The 12,083-nt window shown below is 45.6% G+C and overlaps 1 protein-coding gene across 1 annotated transcript in view; it reads right to left on the bottom strand.

Moving 5' to 3' along the window:
* Positions 1-7,613, bottom strand: part of UBAC2 (UBA domain containing 2) — an 86,534-nt gene extending 78,921 nt beyond the window's left edge. The window contains exons 1-2 of the mRNA XM_027443585.3: positions 7,444-7,613; positions 2,447-2,574 (exon numbers count right to left, since the gene is read on the bottom strand). Coding sequence (XP_027299386.1) covers positions 2,447-2,574; positions 7,444-7,474 — 159 coding nt within the window. The 5' untranslated portion in view covers positions 7,475-7,613. The remainder of the gene's footprint in view (positions 1-2,446; positions 2,575-7,443) is intronic.
* Positions 7,614-12,083: the final 4,470 nt, after the last annotated feature.

Genomic DNA, 12,083 nt, shown 5'->3' on the forward strand with positions numbered 1-12,083 from the left:
TTCCTTTGGTAGGTTACAGGTAGAACCTGTAGTTCCCCAAATTTATTTTCTTGCCTTTCCTGAAGACAGGAATAACACCTGCTTTCCTTCAGCCCCCAGGAACCTTCCCTGATCACAATGACCTGTCAAAGATAATCCAGAGTAGCCTCACAATGACATGAGCCAAGTCCTCCAAAACTTGTGGATGTACTACACCAGGTCCCATGGACTTGCATATGTGCAATTAGTTTAAATGTTCCCTAGCCTGATCCTCCTCCAGTGAGTTTTACTCTTTTTTGCTGTAGACTTTCACACTGGTCTCAGAGGCTTGGAATTGGTCAGGTGAATCCCACCTCTTCCAAGTAAACCTCAGAGACAGTGCCATGGGCACAAAACCCAGCCCCCTTTTGCTGACACCAGCTGTACACTCAACCGTTGACCCACAGCATCTGTTCTCTCCACCTGGAGATCTTCCTCCTCATCAGCTGGATCGAGGAAAACAGCACACTGACCTCCACGTCCTTGGCCATCATCCTCAGAGCCATACAGCCATGCTGAGAGTCACTGATGCCCATGTAGAAGAGCAGCAGACAACAGCAGTCTGAAAGCCTGACAAGCCTCAGCAGTCTCTTCACAATGTCCCACATGTGAACCCCAAAGAAACAGCTCCCAAGAAGATTTGCTCCTCAACCTTCCCAGGGACCAAGGTAAGGACAAATGGCCTGATGTTACCTGGATTTTTCTGGATGCAGATGTGCATCCAGAAACCATCCTTGTTGAGCTTCATCTTCCTTGCTGGTTTCCAGCTCAGGTTTGGCTCTCCTAGCTCCCGTTCCTAAGTCACAGCCTGCTAGGCATTCTCCACTCAAGGCCTTTACGCCTCAACCAATACTTCTGTTCCTAATTTCCCTAGTATAGTAAAAGACTGAACAAGAAGAAAGAGGTGGGACCTCACAGTTCCAGTCATCCCATATCAAGACGGCCAGCATTAAAACCTAGCCAGAAGCTCTCCTAAACACCAAACTGGCAGGGCTGTATCCCTCCAGCTGAACATTTCAGGACACACTAACTGAATTGCCCTCTCACGGACCTCCAGGCTTCTACATCTAATTCCTCTTTACTTCAGCTAGCCTAAAAAATACCTCACCCTAACGTAACTTCATTTCACACACAGCTTCTTCACTGCTCTGGAGGGTCTCCGTTATGGAGATAAAGATCTTCTAGTTTTCAACAGTACATCATGCTTTGCCTTCCAAACCAAAAGCGCTCGCAAACTGCAGGCTTTACTTCCTATGCTCTGCACCAGCTTTATCAGGTGTTAATATCTGATACGCTGAATTATGAATATTAGCAGCAGGTAGGAGCTTAGTGGTATTTTCAGGTAGGAGCTTAGTGGTATATTCTCCCTGATCTTGAGGATATGCAGACACAATTACACATCAGATAGCTTACTATGACAATAAATGAAACAGTTATTTTGGGAAAGAAAAGACAACACCCTATAAATTCCCCAAAGCATCACAATAAAAGTCGTAGCTTTATAGAAGATACTCACAAAAGTTTACCCTTTAAGACACAATAAAGATGGTTTCTTTGAATAAGACACAGCTACTGATCTTCTTCAGCAGCTCAGACAAATGGAAAGAGAAGACTTCTAAAGACAAACGTCAAAGAACAAACTCCAAACCACAAAATTTCCTTTTAAAACACTTTATCTAGTCACTTCTATATGCTACAACTGGCATAATATCAATTAAGGATTCCAGTTAAGGTATCAAAGATCCCTTAATTAAGCTCAGAACAAAGTCTTACAAGGTGTAATGCCCAAAAGATAAGGTTTCCCAGTTTGAACTGGGAATAAGCTACAAACACCTAGTAAGACAGTTAACCAGATCAGCCGGTTACTTTGGAGCGTGACAAATACTCCGACTTGGGATTCCCGAATGAGAAGCAGCAGTTCTCCTCAACAGGAAAATTTTAGTTTCCCATAACTTACTGTAGCAGAAGTTACAGTGTGAAAGTTATGGCCTCTGATGTTAAAATAAATGGTGTATTATCCAGAGCAGCTGAATACAATATCCTCAAAAACTAAGCAGAAGAAGATATTGTCATTCATACCAAAACTCTTATATTACTACAGAGGTTAAGTCACGCTTGGTTCACAGCAAGCTTCCCAACTGGCAGTGGCTGGAAGGAGAGACGACAGAAAAACAAGCATTTCGCAGACAAAAGCGAGAAGTGAAAGGCCATGTTGATGGTTTCAGATCAGTTTTTCTCACTTCAACCAAAAGTAGGTAATGGCCTGTTACACACAGTGGCCTACTGGGGTGACATAATAAAAGCTAAGAGCCAGCTGCTCTGCAACAGTAAACAAAGGTAAAGAACCAGAGGAGAAATAGACTGGGGAAAATGGCACAGAAGAGAGTATTTTGCAGTCTCTTTCCACACAAAATTAACTGACCCTTACCTGAAAATCCTCTTTTATAGCTTGTAGGTTGTATGCAAAGAACTTCTGGTAATGTTGGAAGAGCAGAGTCAACAGGATCGAGATGGCACTTGGGACTAATAACAGGCTCTTTGACAAAGGTGCTTTATCTTAAAGACAGAAAACAAACAAAAAGGAGCCATTTTAGAGAAAAACCTCTGACATTTGGACAAGTGATTGGAAAACAGTAGTGCATTGCTTCATTTTTTATCTGATCAACTTCCCTTGTAAATAGATATTCAGCCATTCATCCTCAGCTGTTGGCGTAGTGGCTGCAACAAAACAGCAAGGAAGATGGTAAGAGCCACCAAAGCCAAGATTTTAATCATGGCACAGTCCTGCTGCCACCAAAAATAGGGTGATTGCTATGTAATGTAAGCATGATCCTCATCCAAGCACTACCTGATGACTTCAGGAACTGCCACAGGTGTCATATCGGGAGGGCAGCAAGCCCGGCTGATTTTCTGTAATGCAAGAAAATTATCCATCCTTCTATTTAGTCTCTTTCTTTGCATTTTCTTGCTCTCAGAAATAAGGTCTATAGTCATTAGATGTCCTTTATTATTATTTTTTTAAATTATTCATTTGTCTGATTTAGTTTAATGCTTAAAAAAAAGTGCGAAGCCATCAGAGTACTGAAAACACCACAGGGAAACAAGCTGGAGCTGCCTCCAGCTGTGAAAGTTACTGTGCACACAACACATTCACTTGAAAACCAATGCTCTGTTGGTTAACTTAACTTAGTTAATACTTCTTCATGTGAAAAGGTCAGCTTTTTAACCTGGATACAACAGGTATTTGAAAGCAACCCCTTTAGAAAACAGTGGTAGACATTCCTGAACCAAAGTTTCATCAAACTTGGTGTTTTACTATTAAATATATTTACATGAGTTCATGAGTTTAAGTATTGTTTACAACAATTCATTAATCCTATCAAAATTTTCACAAAATGATCACGTTACAAAAAAAACAAACCCACACATTAGGCAAATCATAGGATTTCCTTCCAGGACTTAATATTTCTGTATAGCTTTTATGCTTGCATTTAGATTTCATTCCGATTTCCATATCATTTGATCACTGTTACACTGCAGTTAATACACATTACAATACTTTATCACATCAAATTCATTCCCAGTTTAATTCTGTTCAAACACCACCACCAGAACCCAACCCCAAAGCTCAAACACATTTCGGATACAATCCTCCTTTTAGCTGCCAGCTCAGACACTTTAAACCTTGTTATAGCAGAGAGGTATTTATTTTTTTAAGCACGTCACCAAGTGAAAAGCCACAGAAGCAACCGAGCCATTAATGTGACAGTCACCCACAGGGAACATCACATGGGTAACGGAAACTTCTACTCTCAGGCTTCTCAAAATGTCAGCGTGGTTGACGAGTTTATTCTTGTCCATTGACATGAAGAACTATAAACACTCTCGGATACACGGCGCAGCTCCTGAAATGTTTTGTTTCCAGGTGGTTCAGGGTAGGAGGCAGTGGTTTGCTTTGCCACTCAGGAGCACGCAGATCCCTATGCTAATACAAGTGCACGCAAACAGAAAAAACAACAGTGCCTCCATGCCATGGAAAGGATGCACAACAAAAGGATAAACTCATTTTGACCCCAAAGAGTTAAAATGCATCAAGTGTTATCTTCAAAGACCTTGGAATACGTTTCCAGTCCCAAAGCACCTCTTCAGTGACGATTTGCCCAAGCAACAGGCAACCACAGCACTGCTGCTGCAACACGAGTCCTGAGATTTTGTCTAAGGGAACGACCTAGAAAAGCACCCTTCTGTATTGTTGGTTTTCCTCCATTCATCTGTCACGTAGATATTCATCGATAGTACTACAAGATCTGGCCAAGAAGCTCCGGGGGGTTCACTTGCCTGAAGAGACACTTAAAAATGGTTGGAGTTTTCAAGGACTCTTGCCTGTTTCTTTTCCCTCCAGATGCAAGCTTGCTAGCACATCAAAACAGAAATACCATTAAGAGCAGAAACACTTCCTTTGAATGCACGGAAACCTTGCTCAGCCTTTATTGTAATGGTTGCTGAAACCCACCATCAGCTACTCATATCTGAAAATAACTTTTCTCAGTCTTTCCTAGACACCGTGTGCTTTCGTGAGAGTGGAGCAATCGTACCAGATCAGAGGAGCAAAGTTTGTCTTTACTGTAACCACACACTGGGGGCAAATCAGAGCATGCTATGGAGGGAGGACAAGAAGAGACACTAATACGTGTAATACTGTTTGAGGAATGTGGGAGGTGCCATAAGAGTGCACAGCAGCTGTAAGGATAGGACTTCACCACGTGATGAGTTCTCAGAGTTTGGTTGATCCCCTTTTTTTCCAGTTCTTCATCCTTTGGGGAAAAAAAAGCAATACCAGAGGACCCTGCAAAAATCCTGGAGTTACTGCTGCCTGGAAGTATTACATGACTGAATGAAACACTTTTCTGGGTCAGGAGAGCAACTCTTGTGCCTGGTCTAGACCCAGAGCACAGACACAGGAAGGGGATGCTGTGTTCAGCCTGTCGCTTCACACCGTGCTCTGGTGGCTCATCATTGTGGTGCCTGCAAGCCAGCACAGCAAGAAGTGTGGCTGCAGGGATGACTTCTCATCCAAAGCTTATAAACTTAATGCAGAGGTTGTGGGGTGAGTCATGTTAGTACATACACTTAAGAGGACAAGAGAAAACTAGCCTATACTCTTGGTCAAGGCATAAAAGTCCCCAAGACCAAAGGATTTCAGTCTTGCAGAGGAAGTGCATTTGGCAGGAAGAAAGTCCGTAAAGAAACCAACTGTGATCGTGTTGAAACCTATTACGACAAATCTATTATGACAAGATGCAGGTAAGCCTGTAATCAAACCAGTTACCTACACATCTGCTGCTTAAGTAGCTGCTGGCTGTATCCTAGGTCACAAACTACAGCAGCTAAGAAAAGAAAAGAAAAAAAAAAAAAGAAAACCGTGTTTTTTAAAAGGAACGTTTGAAAAAAATAGAAAGTGAAACAGGTTGAAGTTAACCAAAACATTCATCTAGCCGAGCAGCCTCCTCTTCCTCCCACCCGCAGCGCCGATTACCATACTACTATTAGCACACGCTGTCGGAAACGTCAGGTATGGCTGCACCACAAGGCTGCGGAGATCCCCAGGCGAGCCTGACATGAGCTGGCTGTGCAGCAGCAGCACCACAGCCACATCTTTGCGGCATGCAGCGGCTGGCTCGCTGATCTCGTGTGGCTGCACTGTTCCCAGGGCTGGAGCCAGCGTTTCGAACCACGGCACGCTGTAGCAGGCTGATGTCCAAGCCCATTTGTTTTCCCAGATGGTATTGTACTGCCTAATGTTGTCGTGCACACGAGCCTGATACGTTCAACAGGTAGGCTGCCCTGGGAAGTGGTGGAGTCGCCATCCCTGGAGGTCTTTAAAAGATGTTTAGATGTAGAGCTTAGTGATGTGGTTTAGTGGAGGACTATTAGTGTTAGGTCAGAGGTTGGGCTCGATGATCTTGGAGGTCTCTTCCAACCTGGATGATGCTGCGACAAATCCTTCCTTCAGCCGTACCACAGAGCACCAGCTGCTGTCCCGCATTATTTCCCTGATGCCTGCTCACAGCACCCTTCAGTCCTGCAGGTTACGCAAGCAGAGGAGCAGCTCGTGCCTCGGGGACACTCAGCACACTGCCAGCATTGCGCCACGAGGGTCAGAGAGGTAAAAGCACACGCTGAGATATTTTCTTCCCAGGGCGTGCCAGTTCCTTCAGTATTTCAGACAGCCAGAGCAGCTTCCTCTACCGAGGGCAAAGAGTCCTTGTCCCTTTAAATGGTGCTCTCTCGTTTCCCAATTTCCACCTCTCATAGCTGTAGCACGCACCAGTTCTGTCTATTTTTACAACTCCTCAACCAAAATCGTGTGTGTGGGTGTCAGCGGCTCCCAGCACAGTCATCTGCTGTACCTGGTACTGCCTGTTAGCAATTCGGCAAAGCAGCCCCAGTAAGGACCTACTCGTCTGAGCTGGCCCACCTGCGTGCAGGAAGGGTTTACTTTTATAGGTCTCCTGTGGCATTTTTCAAGAACCCCTCTATTTACACACGTGACTTTAAAGGGCACTGAAAGGATCTCAAACACTAGAGAGACACTTTAAAAAAGAACTCATCGTAACCACACTGCTCCAAATCACGAGACGTTTCCTTAGAAAGCGCATGGACGGGGTCAAGGGCTTCGCCACGCAGCTCCAGTTGCTCAAGCGTTGTTATGAGAAAGTCTCATTTCGTCACAAGTGGTCAAGCTTGAAAGTGAATCCGAATCTGTGACGAAGCACTCGCATGCTCCAAATGCTCTCTGGGTGCTGATGCCATCATTCACCTCCCTGAACTCTGGAGCCAGGACGTGAATTGCTAGAATTGAACTAGAACGCTAGAATTGCTCTGTCCATTGACAGACTGTTAATACTGACTTATTGTTAGGTCAATAGTCGTCTGTTCAGGCCCCCTTATGATACAAAATCAAGGAGCATTCAGATGAAGTGAGCCTGGCAGCATTGGTCTAGAAATCTGGGAATGCAGCTTCCTGGTAGTCTGCACATGCAGATACAAAGCTGAATTCCTTTTACTGATGGAATCAAAATACTGAAAATCCTCCAGTTTCTGATTCACTCACTAGCACTCAAGGTCTTGTCCATGCATGCAGCCAAAGATTTGCACCCAGAAATGTTAAAAAGTGATAAAAGGGAGCTCCGCTGCCTTCCTCATCCGTTTCCTACAATCAGCCCACCGCTCAGCAGCATCAGTCCACCAAAGTTCAGCCATCCCTTCCAACACATTTTGTCACATAACAAAAGCCAGAACCATCTATAAGACGATTCCACACCCCACCCGACCCCATGTCCCCTCCCCTGCAAGAAACGCCGTGCAGCCCGGCCCCAGCCCGGCCGCAGCCCGGCCCGGCCCCCCGGCGGTGCCGGTACTCACACAGCCCGTTGGAGCCGGTGCTGGAGAACATGGCGGCGGCTCGGCTCTGCCCGGCACTGCCCGGCACAGCCCGGCCCGGCCCGGCCCCGCGGCGCCCCGCAGGCCGGGCAGAGCCCCCGGAGCCGCGGCCGGCCCCGGGACTCGCGGCTAAGGCGGCCGCCAGGGGACAAACGCCGCCGACACACAGCGGCCGGCGCCCCCTGTCGGGACCGCCGGGAGGGAGACGAGGAGGAGGAGGATTTGGGGGGGGGGGGGAGCAGCGTGTGGGCAGCGTGTGCATGGCCGGAGGAGGGCGCTGGGGTGGGTTTGGGGTGCCCGGGTTTGGGGTGCCCCTCATGGCAGGGACACCTCCCACCAGCCCAGGCTGCCCACAGCCCCATCCAGCCTGGCCGTGAGCACCTCCAGGGATGGGGCACCCACAGCTTCTCTGGGCAGCCTGTGCCTCACCGCCCTCACAGCCAAATCACAGGATCGTTAGGGTTGGGAAAGCCCTCCAAGATCACCTGGTCCAACCATCCCCTACCACCAGTGTCACCCACTAAGCCATGTCCCCAAGCACCACATCCAGCCTTTCCTTGAACGCCCCCAGGGACGCTGACTCCACCACCTCCCTGGGCAACCCGTCCCAGTGCCTGCCTGCTCTTTCTGAGCAGAAATGTCTTCTCATTGTCAGCCTGAACCTCCCCTGGAGCAACTTGAGGCCATTCCCTCTGGTCCTGTCACTAATTACTGAGAGCAATGAGGTCTCCCCTGAGCCTCCTCCAGACCAAACACCCCCAGTTCCCTCAGCCGCTCCTCACAGGCCTTGTGCTCCAGGCCCTTCACCAGCTTCGTAGCCCTTCTCTGGACACACTCCAGGGCCTCAGTGTCCTTGGACCCAGTTAAAAGAAGTTTAAAGAATTTTCTCCTTATATTTAATCTAAATCTCCCCTCTTTTAGTTTTAAGCCATTCCTCCTTGTCCTATTCCTACACTCCCTGACAAAGAGTCCCTCCCCAGCTTTCTGGTAGCCCCCTGTAGGTACTGGGAGGCCTCTATAAGGTCTCCACAGAGCCTTCTCCAGGCTGAACAATCTCAACTCCCTCCATCTGTCTTTGTAGGAGAGATGCTCCAGCCCTCTGAGCACCCTCGTGGTCCTCCTGTGGACTTGCTCCAACAAGCCCATGTCCTTCCTGTGCTGCCAGCCCCAGAGCCTCACCCCCTTTATATCTCTTCCATTTTGTGAAAGGAGAACGTACAGTAACCAAACCAGGCCAAATACATTATTGTAATCAAGCTGCGGCACAGAAGCAGACTAATTCACAAGGCGTGTGTGTAGGGCAGACCACAAGGTGCATCTCGGCATGCCTCGAGGCCGCAGAAGAAGGCCACCCTGTTTGCATGGGGTTTGAGGGGCAGCTACTCTTCACTGGTCTCGTCAGAGTGCACAGCCAGCACTCAGGCATTGCAGGTAGAGCTATACAGATGTGAAACATGTTAGTCCAGGTATATAGTATGTAATTACTGTCATCTTTCTAAAGACGATTTAAAATTGAAATCTGTAATTACTTGGAGAACGCCTGACTCCTTACGCTTCAGAAAATTTTGAGACCTGAGGGGAGACCTGGCTCACCCCATCTTTGGGAGTCCACAAGGTAAGAGTCTACACAGGAGCCATGCGTACATGCTCATTAGAGCTAATGGAGGTGTAGTCTGTACATTCAGTGGAGACCAGAGAGCTTTTCAGATGAGGTCTATTTTGGGATGAAAATAATTGCTCCCTAGAGTCCAGCAACTCGTGAACAGATGGCCTCTGGCTGTACCGGTATGTTAGAAACCTAGCTCATACATAGATATCAACAAGATAGGGTGAGCCAAAATCCACCTCTGATTTCATTCAGATTTGGTATAATATGGCTGAAATTATCAGGGCACTAAATTTCACTGACATTTTCAAGTCCATGTAGAAGTCAGAGTTTACTGAAATAAATCATACTAGGCACTCGAGAGGTGATGATGCTCTGCTCTGCTTGAGTCACAGATGTGAGTGTCGGGAAGAAACAGGATGAAGTTTGTGCACTCAGCAGAACTGAGAGCCTGAAAGTCCCATCTAGCACACTCAGCCGTGAGCCTCAGCTTCGAAGATTTCCCGTGATTTATGTTCCCACAAGGTAATCATATTTGAAAGATTCTTCTCTGCAACGTTCAGCACTAGTATGAGATGGAAGTCAGAACCACTGAGCATCCAAGAGACTCAAGCACGTATTTTGCTGAGTAAGGATGCATTTGGGCAAATCCTTAATTGCTATTTTGAAAGCAGCTCTTTGGACTTGTTATCCTTGACAGATACAACAAAACTGAATGAGTGGCAGTAGCTGGCAAGCTTCTCCAAACAACATACTAAAATACGTATATGCAGATTTGTCGATACTGCTGGGATATTGGAAGCTGGCTCTGGATTTATTTGCCACTATTTTATGTAAGCCTGCAAACATATTACTGAATCTATGAAATATCCAAAGGTCTAATATCTAATATCCCTGTTTCAAAGAAGATTTATTAAGTGAGTTTGTCTCAGATTAGATCAGATGAGATACGCTGTGTGTTTTTGAGAAAACTGCATACCCAGAGCTAATAATTAGACTTTCACATTCTGATTGAACAGTAAAGGAAATGTAGTTTTTGCCTTCAGACACAGCGGCAACCAGAGACTTCATTAAAGGAGAGAGCAATTTACATCAGCAGTGCCAGCTGATAGCTTGTCATAAGAATTATGAAAAATATTTGCATTATTTAAACATAAAGTGTTGTCCACTCTGGAGTTAAATGAAATCGTCCGTCTTCATGTTTGCCTTGGAACATATCCCAGAATAGGAAAGCTAGCACTTATCTGCTAATCTACTTAGAACAAGCTTAGAAGGCTTTGACACTGCTCAAATGTCAGCTTAAATATCTGCATTTGTTTATTACATCTAGTCAGTGGGGTCAGTTAGGTGTGTTCAAAAGAAACTTATTTAAATTTCCTACTCAAAGGAAAAAAAATCCCAACAGACTGGAATTTATATATCTAACTGTTTTCTAATGTGATTAGCTTGCCATTTTTTTTTTTTTTTTTTTTTTTTCCCTCTGAACTTGCAGTGTTTTTGAACCAACTCTTAATTACTAATTAATCTCTGAGAGTCAGATGCTCCCCTGCCATAAAGAATGAAGGATAGCGGCAGGGCAGAACAGGATGGAAATGTAACACCTCACTCAGGAATTTGCTGTCTTGACTTAGTGCTATCAGGACTCTGCGGGTTCACAGGTGATGGTCCGTGTGTCTCCTTGATGTCTGGGGTTTTCTGTGGCATTCATAGTAGCACATGCAGCTATTACAACTACCAGCAATATTAGCAGATACCTGGAAATAAACAAGTGTTAACCTTAATGATTTCCATAACTTCTTACAGTTTCCAACCCTTGTCTTCAGCCGCAGAAGAATGTAAAGAAGAAGGCTGTGCACCATCCATCCCCTGTAAGGGAGACGTGTGTGGCAGCACAGCTTGCTGATAGCAGCTTGCATGAGAATAGGAGGAAAGGCAGAAGGTAGAGAGATTCACTGGGCTGAAATCAGACTGATTGGTCCTGTGCCTTTCCAGGATTAGAGAATTTCTCTCCCTCAGAAGTGAATAAGGCTTTGTAGCGCAGCAGATATGCTGTTCTCTTAAACTGTACAGGGTTCATCATATTACACTGTTGTTTGTTTGTTTGTTTGTTTTATGATAGGTAGAAGATACAGAACATTTTCTAGATGAGTTCTTTCCATGTACAGCTGGTAGGCTTAGAATTAGCGTGAGGAGACTGAGAGTGGCTAGTGAAGGAACTTTTAGGTATCTCTTGAGGGGTGTGCAAAGTAAAGGAAAGAAAGCCAGTGGAAAAAAATGGCAAGAATATTATTTTTTCTCTGATATTGTCAATTGATTTTGCATCACATTATTACAAAAATTTAGAGTGCTCAAACATTTTCTACTTTCCATGGACTTAGCTATTTCAGTGAGATGATTTGCAAAACTCCAAACACAGGGTTAAAACTGAGCTCCATATCAGTGTCTAGTTATAGTAATATGTGTGTAACTGTTGCTTCAATAACTCAAACACAATTCAAACATCACCATCTTGTTTTTCAGCCAGAACCCCAGAATGGGAGGCAGTCACAGTACAGAGCATTTATGGGACTGGCTTACTTGGAGCAGAGACAAGTCACCAGCTGGTGGCCACCAGCAGCCACAGCTTCCTGCTCCTTGCATTGCTCACCTCCATCTGCAGCCAGGGCCTTTTCATGTCTCCTTCATTGCTAGGTCCCGCTCAGCCTTAACCACCTTAACCACCAATTATCCCAATTTAGTCCCAGCAAATGGCCAGGAATGTGCTGCATCTGCTCCTTTCTAGATTTACGCCATGCCCTCTGAACGTGGGTGAGACAACAGTGGTGCAGTGCATCCTGCAGGGATGCATGCTGCAAGCACAGGAAAAATAGTTTGAGAACAAGTGCTTAATTGGACTTGTGGATGCAGCCTTGCTTTCTTCCTCACGTTTTATCTTTGTGGGCTGAACATAACACACAGGCAGTTTTACACCAACTCTTAACCATCACTTTTAGTTTAGTAGCTGGTCATGCAATTC

Source organism: Anas platyrhynchos, chromosome 1, assembly GCF_047663525.1.
Source record: "Anas platyrhynchos isolate ZD024472 breed Pekin duck chromosome 1, IASCAAS_PekinDuck_T2T, whole genome shotgun sequence".
In the NCBI taxonomy this organism is placed as follows: domain Eukaryota; kingdom Metazoa; phylum Chordata; class Aves; order Anseriformes; family Anatidae; genus Anas; species Anas platyrhynchos.